Here is a 16,107-nt window from a genome sequence, read left to right as displayed (position 1 = left end):
TTCCCCGTCACGTGCTCAAGGACCCGGCCCGCGGAAGGGGGGGGGCGCTGTTTCCCCGCCACCTGACAAGGCGGTGTGCGGCCCGCTCCCCATCACGTGACAGACTAGCCCGCCCCCCCCCCCCCGCTCACTGTGGGGCCCGGCCGCCGCAGCCCGCTAGCCCCGCCGCAGGCCCTTATGACCAGCTCCTGCGGGGCGCTGGGCACCCCCACAAACTTCCCGGGCCAGGATGCGACACTGAACGTGCCTCTCCCGCAGCAAGCGCACGCCACGGGGATGGCCGTAACTGGAGCGTAGGGGGCGCAGCGACCCTGCCAAGCGCTAACGCCAGACCTCCTCCTACGGCAAGCAAAGACTATTTGACTCTTGGGCATATGGGAAGCAGTCACACCCTTTAAAAAAAAGTTACTGCTGCAGGAAAGCTGTGCCAGAGTCCGTAATTACACTGCATATGCTCATTCCGCTTTCTTAGGGGAAAGAGGTACCACAGCCACAGAAACGCCTCAGCCCCTCTAAACAGCGATGTGATTGCCAGTTCATAGGGCTATTACAAGCATGCTGCTGCAGGTAGTAGTGTACTCAAGCGAAGAAGAGCGAGCTGTGGCCGAGGTACGCAGGCTCCAGAAGCACAGTCAAAACTCAAAATCGGTCACCCAACAGATGTGGAATGGAGGAAGGAGGTAATGAGTAGTTTTCCTTTTTTAAAAAGTCATAATGCAGATTAAAAGAGTAGAAAGAAAAGGGTATGAGTATTTTACAGAATCAGACACCATGGAAAGTATGGAATAAGCAATCTCTAACCAGGGACAGAGTTTTCTATGTTTAGAATAGCCCTTAAACATTTTCAGCCCTAGTAGGATAGTTCAGAAGGCTAAGCTTTCTTTTTGAAGCACTCTGTTCCCACCCATCACCAGTTCAGTACATGGTTATGAGTCTTCCCCACAGGAGGAAGACCTGGAGCTTTGTTTTTGCACAGTTTTATCTTAAAGATGTAACATACAATAGTAGCTCCCTTTAATATTTTTTTCCCTGTATCCTGCCCTCTGGCACTGCACTTGGCTCAAGCCCTGCAGCACATACACAAGCTTAGAGAGCTGAAGACTACTTCAGGACAATAAAGACAGGAAATTCCATTCTGAGTTCCAGTACATAGATGCTTTATTAGAGTCATACATCAGTGAATGAACTGATGATTTCAAAACATGCCAGTAAAAATTACATTTCGAAACATTTAAGAAATAATGTAAAGTTCACTTTTATATGTATAAATCAGTTTGCAGTTGCACATAAAGCAAAATAAAGACAAAATACCCATCAATTTCCAATGTTTTACAGGGATGTTTCGTCTCCACTTACTACAGTATAGGCTTGAAGTATTTTTAAGCAACTTCCAAAACAGCCTCACTTTTATTCACCCAGAAGACCATGTTAAGTAGGAACACTACTTAGCTTGAGGTCCAACAAGGTTCTATTTGTGTAAAAGGTAATCCCACTCGCAAAAAGAAAAAAACATTGTATTTATGCATCCTAAAGAAACAATTAAAGGGAACCCACCCCAGAAAGGGGCAACTAAAGTTCATCCTCAGCAGGAAAACATTCTTTCCAGAAGATGGCCAGCAACATGCTCTTCTCAGGGCATTGTTGTTATTTTTCAGCACATAAGAAGTGCCATACAAATATTTACACCAGCAATTTGTAAAATGGAAATGGAAATTCAAGTAGGAAAGCTGGCCCACAAAGATTAAATGATTTGTCAGACTACAGAGTCACAGTGCAGAACTCTATGGCTTCTAGGCCCAGGTTTAGTTCATTAGACCACAGAAAGGGTCTTATCAATTCTCTTTATCATTAAAATGGAAACATTAATGTTAAAAGTGTTAAACTAATCAAAGTTCACGTGCTTTTCAAATATACATCAAGGCTCAATTTTGCACAACTCCTATACACCTTAGAAGGAGTTGCAAAAACATATCTGAGGGCCAAAGTTACAGGTAAATGTTCCCCCTACACCAATACAATCCTTTTAAACTGCTGTAACAGGCCTGATATGTAAAGTAATACAGTATCTGTAGCAAATGCTAAAATTAAACATATTACATCAATCTTTACCTACTTGTTGAATGAAACCAACAAGGTACTGAAGCTAAAGAGCCAGCAGCAATGACTCCCCACATTGCCTAGGTTGTAGCTAGTGATATTTGCATTGAGCAGTAAACAATTTTAAAAGTCTACAATATTTGCTGAATTACATCTTAAAGAACTAGAAGGCTTCAGGATACATTGGTGTCTCCAGAGTTCTAGCTACAGCATTATATTAACAGAGGAAGAGCTAGGACCGAGAGCCAGGTAGTTAGAAAGTACAACTCTTAAGCAACAGCTGCCAACATTGAAACAGAACCAGGAGCAGAAGGTACAGAATAAAATTTTAGCTTCCAATTTAGTTTTTAAATGGAAAGAGTTGAGTTTAGTTACTTTTTTTAAATTAGCATTTTAAAGAGAAACTGGTATTTTTACCAGCTTGTTCACATGTGAATTACACTGATACAGAAAAAATGCACTAGTCATTACATCTTCAAATGCGAGAATTTTAAACTAAAAGACTGAATCCTGGCATTTGTGGACTGTTTGGAAAATGAGTGCCATTTGTAGTATCTTCATAAAAAATGGCAAGAATCCAGCCTCTTACTATCTTAAACTGTAGTAGTTTACATACACAGTTTCTAATGGATCAGGTCATGTCCTGCAGTAGCAGGTGTCTCAAATCTGTGAATGAGAGAAGAATTGCAAAGATGCTGCACTGGGGCTGAAAAAGGAAAGGTCTCTATAACGAGAAGTAGTTAATAGGAAGTGCTGGCATGTCCAAGTTCCTTGTCCCCAATAGGAAAATAATCTTTAGCTCACATAGTCCTTTCCTACATGCGGATAGTAGCAGGGAGATGAACCAAGGCTTTGTAGTAGTGATGAGCCAAAATGGAAGAACCCTCTATGTGGCTACTGTGGGAAACAGAATCCCATGGTGGGTGAAACAAGTCATGTTGGTGGTGATCCTATTGGGATTAGACTCCTGTGGCTGGCAGCAGAGGGGAAAGGCCATTCCTCAGCGTAGCAGATGGGGCTCATCTCTCCTGTGGATGGTTGGAGTAGGTGTATAAGGTTAATTTCTCTGGTGATGCGTGGTGAGGGTTTCAGGCTATATGAGGGAGATAGCAACAGATCAGTGAAGGTGCAGTTAGTCTCTGTGGAGATGGCAGATGGTGCCACAGAGATGGCAGCTGAAGATGGACAAGGGCTATCTCCCTAGTCCCACTAAGGCAGCAGCAGGTGGGTGGGGCAGGCCTGACTCCCCTATGGAAGTGGCAGCAGGCAACTGAAGCCAGTCTGCCTAGGGGGACTCAGGCCCCCTGTCCAGAGGGGCTGATCATCTCTTGAAGCACCAGGTGGAGCAGGTGGTTCTGTTCAGGGCTGAGCAGCGGCCAGAGCTCTGCCTGCAGCACCTTGAGCGCCTCCAGGTCCTTCTCCTGACAGGCCATGACAGTGGACTGCAGCAGGAGGAAAAGGCCAGGGGGCAGGTACCCTGCCTGGGGGAGCTGCCCAGCCCCCGCCCCACTCTCGAAGGCCTCCCAGCAGTATTTCTCCAGGGTCTGGGCGTGCTCGGGCAGCAGCTTGGGCGGCGGCGGCTGGAGCAGCAGGAGGAGCAGCACCCGGGACACCTCGCAGCGCACCAACACCTCCAGGAAGGCACCACTGGGCGGGCTGGGCCCGGCCTGGGCCAGCAGCTGGGCCTGGGTGAGCGCTGCTAGGGCCCCGTCGTAGTCCCGGGTGAGCAGCAGGCAGGAGGCCAGCTCGCCCAGGCAGCGCAGCGCCTCCAGGGGCAGCTCGGCGGCTGCCAGCAGCTCGGCAGCGCGCTGGAAGTGCGGGGCGGCCTGGCCAGGTTGCTCCATGTCCCGCAGCGCCGAGCCCAGCTCCAGGCAGAGCCCTGCCGCCAGCGCCGGCTGCCCCAGTTCCAGGTGCAGGCGGGCGGCGAAGGCGAAGCAGCTGTGCGAGGCCTGCAGATGCTCGGCGAAGCCGCCGCTCAGGCTCAGCCGCTGCTGCAGGTCCAGCTCCTGGCGCAGGAAGAGGCGAGCGGCCTCGGTCAGGGCCTGCGCCTCGCCGGGCCCGTGGAAGAGGCTCTGGGCGCAGCGGGCCACGGCCAGCTGGCACCAGGCGGCGTAGGGCAGGCTCTCCTGGGCCCGCAGCTCCCGGGCCAGCACCCCGAACTGCTCCGCCGCCTCCGACACGTTCGGCTTCCGCAGGAACCGCTTCCGCAGCTTGGCCGACACCAGCCGGTACCGCGCCAGGAAGTCCCCGTCCCAGCCCCCGCCGGGGCCGGCCGCCCCCAGTCCCCCGGGGCCAGCTGGGCCCGAGCCACCCGCCGCCGCCATCCGCGCACCTGCTGCCGCCCGGAAGCGAAAGCGTCGCGTGCTAGCCAATGGGCAGCCGCCTGACCGGAAGAGGCTGCGCGCGACCCCTTCAGAGAAGGGGCGTGGCTAACGGGGATGCGCTGCACCCCCGGAAGCAGGCAAGAGGTGGGGCTGAGATTTCCGCCGCTTCGTGGGAAGGGAGGGGGGAGTCGGTCTCCAGTCTGTTGAGAGGGGATGCAGGGGGGAGTTGGCTCGGCTCCCCAAAGCCCTGGGAGGTTGAGGGGTAGCGGCTCCCTGGGTAGTGGGGCGGAGTAGGGGTGTGGTGTCCCAGCCTGTGAGGGGAACAGCCCCAGATCCTTGCAGCCCAGCTCATCAGGCCTGAAACCCCGTCGTGGGGCCATGGCGCAGCCTCCCCCCGGGCTACGGCATCACCGTTACACAGTGACACAGGCAACCCACGGGCACGGCGCTGGGCAAGCCCCACAAACCAGGGGCAGGCTCCATCTGGGAAAAGGGCTAGCTCCCCAAACCCGCCCTCCACCTGCCAGCATGGTCAGCAGCACATCCAGCCCTCCCTGCCTCACCTCAGAGCCTTCATTAGTGTGTATCCATTCACAGAGTCCAGGCATAGGCTAGTGGCCTCCCAGTGACATAAAAATGGTCCAAAGAGACTACCAGCTCCCAACACAACAAAACAAGAGGGTAACAAACAACAGAGTGGAAGGGATGCGGGGGAGAGAGGACACAATTACATGCTCGTTCAGTATTGTGTGCTGCATCTTGGAGTTAAGTTACATAGAGTAACAGTTTGCCAGAACCCGCAACCTTATTTTTAGCGCTTCTGTAGAATTAACCCTAGCACCACTGCACCATGGCACTCGCTCCTGTAGGTGATCCTCTGTATGGCTCAGCCTACCCAGATCCAGCCATGGGATAGAGTAGGCAACACAAGAAATACCTAATATGCTGTAGTTCAGGAATCTGAAACTGATGTGGGGTGAATTTCTCTGAAGAAAAGTTCTGTTTTTTAAGAATCTGATTGGGTTTTTTGGGTCTTAAAAATCCAAGGCTGGTTTGTGCTCATCTTGTTTATTCTCAAGCCTCCCCAGGAAAGGGGGTGTAAGGGCTTGGGGGGCTATTTTGGGGAAATAGGAACTCCAAGTGGTCCTTTCCCTGTTCTTTGTCTAAATCACTTGGTGGTGGCAGCATACTGTTCAAATACAAGGCGAAATTTGTGCCTTGGGAAAGTTTTTAACCTAAGCTGGTAAAAATAAGCTTAGGGGGTTTTTCATGCGGGTCCCCACATCTGTACCCTAGAGTTCAGAGTGGGGAGGGAATCCTGACAAGGTGGACTTGTGTTTGCTGTCCAGGAGACCTAGGTTCCTGAAGGTGGATTGTACGAAGTCTGTGTGCCCTTCCACTAGTTCTTTGGACTGACCCCTGACCAACCAGTCGTCCAGGTATGGGAAGACCTTCACTCCTCATTTCCTGACAGAGGCTGCTACCACTGCCGTGCATTTCGTGAATACTTTCAGGACTGCTGGCAGGCCAAAAGGCAGCACCATGAACTGATAGTGATTCTGGTTTACTACAAATCAAAGGTATTTTCTGTGGCCTGGGAAGATGGCTATGTGAATGTACACGTCCTTCAAGTTGAGGGTGGCATACCTGTCCCCTGGATCTAAGGAAGGAATAATCGAGGCTAGGGAGACCATGCAGAACTTCAGCTTCTTCATGAACTTGCTGAGGTTCTGAAGGTCTAGGATGGGTCTGAAATCCCCATTGGACTTTGGGATCAGGAAGTAGCAGGAGTAAAACCCCTGGCCTCTTAGCTCTTAGACCCTCCTCCACTGCCCCCACCCTTAGGAGTGACTGCACCTCCTGGGCCAGGAGATTTTTGTGAGAAGGGTCCCTGAAGGGGGACAGGGAGGGGAAGTGGAAAGGAAGGGAAGAAATAAACTGCAGGGTATATCCCACTTCTACCATATGAAGCACCCATCAGTCGGAAGTGATGTTGACCTGTGCCCAGTAAAAGCTGGACAAACGGTCCACAAACATAGAGGTGACATCAGGGGTGAAAGTAAGATAAAAGACTTACTGGGCCCCTGAAAGGGGCAGGGCCTCAGGTGAAAAGGGTGGGGCTGGGGGTCAGCCTTCCCCAGCCAGCTTTTCCATGCTGCCCGGCCTGTGTCGGCCGGGGCTCCAGCAGCGATTTAAAGGGTCTGGGGCCCACTTTCACCTCTGGTTGACATCCAAGTTATGGAGTGGTGCACAGTCCTCGGGCGCACCCTCAAAAGTTTGCTTATTGCCCTTTGGTTGTCTCTTTCTGAAGCCTTTATTCCTTCGTCGACGGAAGTCGTGTCTCTGCTGGTGGTGAGGCGGGTAAAAATGGCACATGGGCTGAGGTTTGTAATGCTTCCAGGCAGGATTGGGATGGAGGGGAGGGGAGGGGCTGGAGTGTGACGGCCAAACAACTTCAGCGTCGCCCTCAAATCTTTTAGGCTATGAAGCCGGGCATCCATTTGTTCTGAGAAGAGGGACTGTCCCTCAGATGGTATGTCCTGCACTGTCTGTTGGACCTCATGGGGTAGGCCAGACAACTGAAGCCAGGAGTTTTGTCTCGTTACCATGCCTGTGGCCATCACCGGGGCTGCCACATCCATGGCATCTGAGACCACCTGGAGGGATGCCTTGGCTATGGCCTTGCCTTCATCTGCCATGGCAGTAAACTCTGATCTAGAGTCCGATGGTAGGAGCTCCTTAAACTTCTGCATGGCTGACCAGGAATTAAAGTCATACCTGCTGAACAGCGCCTGGTGGTTCTTAACTGGAGAACTCCCGTGGAGTATATTTTCCTCCCTAAAAGGTCCAGTTTCCTGGCCTCTTTTGCCTTGGGTGATGGTCCCTGTTCCCCTTGCCTTTCCCTCTTGTTGGCTGCAGCAACAACCAGGGAACCCGGTGCAGGATGAGTGTACTGGTATTCATATCCCTTGTGGAGTACAAAGTATTTCCTCTCCACTTGTTTAGCTGTGGGTTGAAGAGAGGCCATGGTGTGACAAAGTGCCCTTATAGGTCACAAGACAGCCGTATTCAGAGGCAAGGCTACTTTCGCTGGTCCTGAGGGGGTCAGTATGTCTACCAAGGCCAGGGCTGACTCCATTATCTCCTCTACTTGGAGGTTGAGGTTCTGAGCCATCCGACGCAAGAGCTCCTTGTGAGCCTTGTAATCATTTTGCATCAGGGCTATGGTCATACTTGCTACTGCCTCATCAGGCAAAGATGACGAAGAGGCTTGTACAGTTACCAGACTGTAGGCTTATTTTTCAGGTTTTTGTTTTGTTATGTGAATCCTTATGCTATAATGGGTTAATGTTATGATGTTTGCGTGCTGCTTATGCACATTGCTGGTTTTGGATGCCATCTTGTTGCCATATTGAATAGGGCTAAACAACAGCCTTTCTCTACAGAACTTTTGCATCATAGAGGTTATATGTATAAAGATGCTGCGCCCAGCAATGGTGGCTGTCTGCCATAGAGGCAGCCTGTGAACCCATCACTTTGCACACACTTTGAGAGTCAACTTCACTCACCTGCAAACAATCCAGGAGGATCCTGAGCATGTCCTGAGCCATACCATCTGCTCCATCTCAGCCATGTTCCGTGTTCCTCCTGCAAACTCCATCTTAAGGCAGTGGAAGGTCCGGAGCCCAACAGCGGCTGCAGGGACTAGGTTCCCGGTAAACTGTCCGCTGTCCACTTGTCAGTCATTGCCATCACCCTGCAAGTATAAAAAGGGCTCTAATTAGGGATACCCAGGGTTTGCTAAGGGTTAGTTGGGAGCCAGGCTTCAGGCCCAACTGGTTCCGACCACTGTGCTGTTTTGCTCTGTTTATTGTTTCTCCCCCTTAACTGTGTTCACTTTCCCCAAATAAATAACACTTTGTTTGCACCTTAAACTTGGGTTAAGTTTTACTTACCGGGGGTGCTGGGTGGGGTGTGAGGGATTTTATTTTACCAGGCGATAGATACTGGATGCTGGGGCCAAATCACAATCTTCTAATTTAGTTTAACTTTTGTGATAACTTCTTCAGTACAACAGGACCTTGTACATCCTCCGGTGCGGCGGATCACCTGCAAGTGTGACCTGAGAGTCCCAGACTTCTGCCCTGGAGAAGGAACCCATCTCCAACAAGGATGGCGGGGGTGCCCTCGTCTCTGAGGCTGCTGAATATGAGCATCCCGCATGGGAGCCCTGGGCCATGTCAGTCGTCCAAGGGGTTCATATCAGTCACTGGAGTGGCATCTGCCACTGGCCAGGAGGCCATGCCGCCGGAACGAGCCCCTGGGCCATGGCAGTAGAGCACATATGCTCCGCCCAGAGTCTGCTCCCTCACAAGATGTATGAATCCACCTGTGATTCGGAGCCTGAGGACCCGCTCCTAAGCGATCATTGTGATGCTGTGCTCTTCGGTGCCAAATAATGGTGCTGAAATGGAGAGCGATGTCACTGTGGGAGCGGTGATGGGGAGTGGCGTGGTGATCATAGAATCGTAGAAGATTAGGGTTGGAAGAGACCTCAGGAGGTCATCTAGTCCAACCCCCTGCTCAAAGCAGGACCAGCGCCAACTAAATCATCTCAGCCAGGGCTTTGTCAAGCTGGGCCCTAAAAACCTCTGAGGGTGGAGATTCCACCACCTCTCTAGGTAACCCATTCCAGTTCTTCACCACCCTCCTAGTGAAATAGTGTTTCCTAATATCCAACCTAGACCTCCCCCACTGCAACTTGAGACCATTGCTCCTTGTTCTGTCATCTACCATCACTGAGAACAGCTTAGCTCCATCCTCTTTGGAACCCCCTTCAGGTAGTTGAAGGCTGCTATCAAATCTCCCCTCACTCTTCTCTTCTGCAGACTAAACAATCCCAGTTCCCTCAGCCTCTCCTCGTAAGTCATGTGCCCCGGCCCCCTAATAATTTTCGTTGCCCTCTGCTGGACTCTCTCCAATTTTTCCACATCCTTTCTGTAGTGGGGGGCCCAAAACTGGACACAATACTCCAGATGTGGCCTCACCAGTGCCGAATAGAAATAATCACTCCCTTGATCTGCTGGCAATACTCCTACTAATACAGTCCAATATCCGTTAGCCTTCTTGGCAACAAGGGCACACTGCTGACTCATATCCAGCTTCTCATCCACTGTAATCCCCAGGTCCTTTTCTGCAGAACTGCTGCTTAGCCAGTCAGTCCCCAGCCTGTAGCGGTGCATGGGATTCTTCCTTCCTAAGTGCAGGACTCTGCACTTGTCCTTGTTGAACCTCATCAGATTTCTTTTGGCCCAATCCTCCAATTTGTCTAGGTCACTCTGGACCCTATCCCTACCCTCCAGGGTATCTACTTCTCCCCCTACCTTAGTGTCATCCACGAACTTGCAGAGGGTGCAATCTATCCCATCATCCAGATCATTAATAAAGATGTTGAACAAAACCGTCCCCAGGACCGACCCCTGGGGCACTCCGCTTGATACCGGCTGCCAAATAGACATGATGGGGAGCAGTGCCATGATTCAGAGTGGTGGCAGGATCATGAACTGTGCCACAATTGCAACTGATGCTGGGAGTGCGACCAGCACTGTGAATGAGATCAGTGCTGGGACTGTGACCGGTGCTGAGGTGAGGAGTGATGTGGCTGTGGCGAGCGCGGCCACAGTGTTGAGCCTCTCGAAGATGAGCAAGACTGGGGGCGGTGCCTCACCGTCATTGCTGGCTTGCCCAAGAACGGTGCTTGTCTTCTTGGAACCCAGGCCCTGCGGTGCCTGAGCCCAGGGAACAGAGGCTCTGCGCTGCCTCACATGCCTCTCGCATCGATGGTGCTCCTAGGGACGAATTTAATATAGGTGTTTTATTGATCCCCTCAGCACTACACAGCCTTGGTTCATCTCATGGTGAATGATGAAGGACCTGCTCCAGTGGTCCACAAGCCTAAGAAGGGAGTCCATCGGCACGAGACTCGACAGGTCCCCTGCTGGGGCTGGAGTCAACAGCACCAGCTGAGTTGTGACCGATTGGGCGTGGCCTGATGCGGGTCTTTCTCGTGGGGGAATGCCCCCAGTCTCACTTTTTTGTCCTCTTCTTCGGCACCAGAGATGGACAGCGGTGTCGTGCTGTTGGTGCTGCCTTCCTGGGTTCCAGAAAGGTGTGTCGGTGCCAGGAGGTGGTTGGTACTGGGGAACGCAGGCCATGCTGGGTTTCTCTAATAGATGCTGGTGTGTTCCTGGTCAAAGAAGTGCTCAGTGCCGGGTCAGGTTGTCGCTCCGAAGAGGGGCACAGCGCCACCTCTATGAGGAGGAATTTCAACCAACTGTCTCTCTCCTTAGTTTTAGATTTGAAAATCTGGCACTTTTCTTGGATTTGACCATCTCCCAGGCACTTCAAATAACTGTCGTGGGGATTACTTATTGGCATATGTCATAAACATTCAGCTAAGGGTAGCATAAAATCCCTCCTTTACCTGTAAAGGGTTAAGAAGGTCAAATAAAAGGGGAGAACATACTTTCAAATCTGTGGGGAAAGGTTTTTGCTTTGTCTCTTTGTGGGGGTTCTCTCGGAGCTAGAGAGGAACCAGGGGCAGGAAAAACCATCTCTTAAAACCCTGCCTGAAATAAAATCTAGGATTACAAAAATTGTAAGTAAAGCGAGGAAAGGTGTTAGATGATCTTTTATTTTAGCTTGTGAATTTTCCCTGTGCTAAGAGAGAGGTTTATCCCTGTTTTTTGTAACTTTAAAGTTTTGCCTAGAGGGGAATCCTCTCTGTTTTGAATCTGATTACCCTGTAAAGTTACCTTCCATCCTGATTTTACAGAGGTGCTTCTTTTACTTTTTTTTCTTTATAATGAAGTTCTGTTTTTAAGAATCTGGTTTATCTATTTGGTTGGTATATTATTCTCAAGCCTACCCAGGAAAGGGAGTGAAAGGGCTTGGGGGGATATTTTAGAGAAACAGGAACTCCAAGTGGTCCTTTTCCTGAATCTTTGTCTAACTCACTTTGTGGTGGTAGCAGTACCCATCCAAGGACAAGGAAGGATTTGTGCCTTGGGGAAGTTTTTAACCTAAGCTGGTAGAAATAAGCTTAGGGGGTCCTTCATGCGGGTCCCCACATCTGTACCTTAGAGCTCAGAGTGGGGAGTGAACCCTGACAGCATGTGTTTGCCACACACGGTTTGAAGCCCTGGGAACAAGGCATGCACTGGAGTCCGGGCAGGCTAGCCCTGCAGGGCAGGAGTTTACAAGTATTCTATTAACTACCTTACTAACTTATTCTAACTAACTATTTGCACTTATTTACAATTTATTTGCAGGAAGAAGATCACTATGGGGTATTGCTTCCTGAGCAAGAGATAAGAGCATTCCAGCGACAGCCACGGAGGGAAAGAAGGAACTGAGGAGGCAATGGGCAGGTGCCTATATACTGCACCATGGAGGCGCCACTCCAGAATCAACCTGATGGATACCACTAGGGGAAAAATGTCCTGCAATGGTGAACACAATGCGCACACTCCTCTATTGGAATGGACATGAGCAAGCACTCAAAGAAGAATCATGAGTAACATCAGTCATTTTGCCAGTATCCCAGAGGGAACTCTAGAGAACAGTTTTTCTCATTAGCCAGGGAGAGTCAGTTCCAAACCTTTAATAGTTATAAACCTGCCTTATATCATCTCATTTCCTGTTCTCAGAACCCAGCTCTTATTCCTAACTGCCATGGACCCCTTCCTTCCAGCTTTCCATCCTTTTCCTGTTTCAAGGCATGTCAGCCAAAACAATCTCCTTTGCAGTTTGAATAGCACTGAGGAGGAAAAGAATAATTGCTCTGGGCCAGACTGTCAACCCCCTATTGACAAGGGTGACCTAATTCCAATGGGATTACTCAGACACGTAAGGCTAGGTCCACACCTAAAAATTAGCTTGACCTAGCTACATCATTCAGGGCTGTGAAAAATTTTGCACTCTTTGCAATGTAATGAGGGGCACCTAATCCACACTGTAGAAGCAGCTAGGTGAATGGGAAGATTCTTCCACCTCTCAGAGAGGTGCTGGTTCCATGACCCCTTGCTACTCTGTCCATTTTAAGCACTGGCTGACTGCAGGTAATGCTGAATGGAGTTCTCAAGAGAGTAGTGTCTGCTATTTGGCTGGAGATAGTGGGCAGCCCTCTCTTCACAGTGAGCAGTGCAAGGCTGACTAGGTTTGCTGCACTAGGGCAGGAAATTCTGGGACATTGGGCCAAATGGCTGAAGTGGCTGGGTAGGTTTTGTAGATTGGCTGGAGGGAAAATCATTCAGGGAGGTTTCCTCGGCCTGGGATTTCTCGTGGTGATACAGCAACCTGCGATGGAAACAAGATTGTTTCTTTGGTGACATTTAGCCTGCTCACGGGAAGGACTTGGCTATGCTGAATGCAGTTTGTGCTGACACACCCCAAGAGGTGGCCCAGAGGTCTGCCCACAGGCTTCCTCAGCTTGTCTTCCCAAATGCTAGAAACACTGCTATGAACAAGTGTGGTTTCCATGCTGGCCATCGCATGTGCTAACTTGACCTAGTTTTGAGGGACTATTAATACAAATAGATAAAAAGACTAACTGAGAGAGAAGGGGTGGGGTGGGGCAGGGGAGCAATTATAACATTAAAGACCAAGTTTTCAAAACCGCACACACAAATTTCAGGGCACTGAAAGTTGCAAGCAATACACGGGGCACACAGAGAGCTGGTGTGGCTGATATTGCAGGCTCCTGGATAGCTTCAGCACACCCAGATTTCAGAACTGGGAAGTTTTCAATAATACATTTCTCTGTTGAGTTTCCACCACAGTCAGTACAGAAATCAGGCTTCACTCAGTGTTTAGACTTTCTCTGAGCTTTATCTTTAAGTTTTTTGATCTCTGTGGGGTTTTCATTTGATCTGAAGAGCAGGAGCCAGCACTGATATTGACCAGTGAAGACTGGCCTGCAGTTTACAGAACGAGTGGGGACAACATCCTTACACCACAGAGAGACAGGATGCAACTGTGGGGACCCTATTACAGAGAGAGGGGTGGAGGAGTGGCACTGGGCAATCCTATTGCAGAGAGAGAGTGAGAGCGCTCCATTGAACCTATCACAGAGGCAGGTCAGCATTTGATACTAGCACCCTATAGTACAGAAAGGCAAGTCAGGGTATGGCATTGTTAGCCATACACTCCAGAGAGCGATGGGTAGGGTATGGCAGCAGGGAGATCAGACAAGTCATGACTGGTGACGCTATCACTGAGTGTCAGGTTCAGAGTAGGCACGAAGGAATCAAATGCAACATAGAGCTCATGGACTTCTAGTGTGTTGGCAACACTTGGGTCTGTCCTCTCCTTCCATCATTTTGAGCTCTGTTCTCAAGAATATCGGAATCCAGCACTCATGACCTTTGATCCCACCAGTGATCTCACAGTAACCGACAAGCAGAAAGGGGCTAAAAGCAGAGGCTTTGGGTATGTATGCACTATGAAATCAGGTTGAATTTATAGAAGTCGATTTTTTATAAATCAATTTTATACAGTCAATTGTGTGTCCCCACTTAAGACCATTAAGTCAGCAGAGTGCGTCCACAGTATTGAGGCTAGTGTCAACTTCCGGAGCATTGCACTGTGGGTTGTTATCCCACAGTTCCCGCAGTCTCTGCCACCCATTGGAATTCTGGGTTGAGATCCCAATGCCTGATGGGGCAAAAACATTGTTGCGGGTGGTTCCCTGGTACATGTCGTCAGCCCTCCCCCCCCCCCGTGAAAACAACGGTAGACAATCGTTTCGCGCCTTTTTTCCTGGGTTACCCATGCAGATGCCATGCCATGGCAAGCATGGAGCCCGCTCAGCTCACCGACAATGTACATGTCCTGGGTGCTGGCAGACGCGGTATTGCATTGCTACACTGCAGCAGCTCATTGCCTTGTGGCAGCAGACGGTGCAGTATGACTGATAGCCGTTGTTATCGTCATCGTTGTCTCCTGGGTGCTCTTGGCTGACCTCAGTGAGGTCAGTTGGGGGCGTCTGGGCAGACATGGGAGTGACTCCAGGTCATTCTCTTCTTAAGTTTCGTCTTATGGAGATTCAGTCTGCCTGGAAATGATGACGGCTACAGTCGTAGTGCACCATCTGCTGGCGAGCACCCAGGAGTACACCATCTGCTCCCAGCCTACCCCTTGCTTCCCCCTCCCTCCCTCCGTGAAAGCAATGGCTGACAATAGTTTCGCGCCTTTTTCCATGTGGGCGCCATATTTTTGTCAGCAGCATCATCCACCCGCCGCTTCTGCTGCCACTCTGCTCTCCTGTAGATGCCATACCACGGCAAGTATGGAGCCCGCTCAGATCACCACGGCAGTTATGAGCGTTGTAAACATCATGCATGTTATCCAGCAGTATATGCAGAACCAGAACCTGCAAAAGCAGGCAAGTAGGTGACAGCAGTGCGGTGACAAGAGTGATGAGGACATGGACACAGACTTCTCTCAAAGTATGGGCCCCAGCAATTTGGACATCCTGGTGGCAATGGGGCGGGCTCATGTCATGGAACGCTGATTCTGGGCCCGTGAAAATCACAGACTGGTGGGACCACATAGTGTTGCAGGTCTGGGATGATTCCCAGTGGCTGCGAAACTTTTGCATGCGTAAGGGCACTTTCATGGAATTTTGTGACTTGCTTTCCCCTGCCCTGAAGCGCCAGAATACCAAGATGAGAGCAGCCCTCACAGTTGACAAGCGAGTGGTGATAGCCCTGTGGAAGCTTGCAACGCCAGACAGCTATCGGTCAGTTGGGAATCAATTTGGAGTGGGCAAATCTACTGTGGGGGCTGTTGTGATCCAAGTAGCCAATGCAATCACTGAGCCACTGCTATCAAGGGTAGTGACTCTGGGATATGTGCAGGTCATAGTGGATGGCTTTGCTGCAATGGGATTCCCTAACTGTGATGGGGCAATAGACAGAACCCATATCCCTATCTTGGCACCGGACCACCAAGGCAGCCAGTACATAAACTGAAAGGGGTACTTTTCAATGGTGCTGCAAGCAATGGTGGATCACAAGGGACATTTCACCAACATCAACGTGGAATGGCCGGGAAAGGTACATGGCGCTCGCATCTTTAGGAACTCTGGTCTGTGGGAACAGCTGCAGCAAGGGACTTTATTCCCAGACCAGAAAACAACCGTTGGGGATGTTGAAATGCCCATAGTTATCCTTGGGGACCCAGCCTACCCCTTGCTCCCATGGCTCATGGAACCATACACAGGCAGCCTGGATAGTAGTCAGGAGCTGTTCAACTATAGGCTGAGCAAGTGCAGAATGGTGGTAGAATGTGCATTTGGACGTTTAAAAGCGTGCTGGCGCAGTTTACTGACTCGCTTAGACCTCAGCGAAACCAATATTTCCACTGTTATTTCTGCTTGCTGTGCGCTCCACAATATCTGTGAGAGTAAGTGGGAGACGTTTATGACGGGGTGGGAAGTTGAGGCAAATCACCTGGCCGCTGATTATGCACAGCCACACACCAGGGTGGTTAGAAGAGTACAGGAGGGTATGGTGTGCATCAGAGAAGCTTTGAAAACCAGTTTCATGACTGGACAGGCTACGGTGTGACAGTTCTGTTTGTTTCTCCTTGATGAAACCCCCCGCCCCTTGGTTCACTCTACTTC

The 16,107-nt window shown here is 50.4% G+C and overlaps 1 protein-coding gene across 1 annotated transcript; it reads right to left on the bottom strand.

Moving 5' to 3' along the window:
* Positions 1–1,143: 1,143 nt before the first annotated feature.
* LOC141994164 (40-kDa huntingtin-associated protein-like) lies at positions 1,144–4,421 on the bottom strand. Its single transcript, XM_074964299.1, has one exon. It carries the CDS (start codon positions 4,419–4,421, stop codon positions 3,393–3,395), a length of 1,029 nt encoding a protein of 342 aa, XP_074820400.1. The 3' UTR covers positions 1,144–3,392.
* Positions 4,422–16,107: the final 11,686 nt, after the last annotated feature.

The sequence above is a fragment of the Natator depressus genome, chromosome 9 (genome assembly GCF_965152275.1).
Source record: "Natator depressus isolate rNatDep1 chromosome 9, rNatDep2.hap1, whole genome shotgun sequence".
Taxonomy (NCBI): Eukaryota; Metazoa; Chordata; order Testudines; family Cheloniidae; genus Natator; species Natator depressus.
The sequence above is the reverse complement of the archived record's forward strand: the minus strand, read 5'-3'. Positions and strand labels throughout refer to the sequence as shown.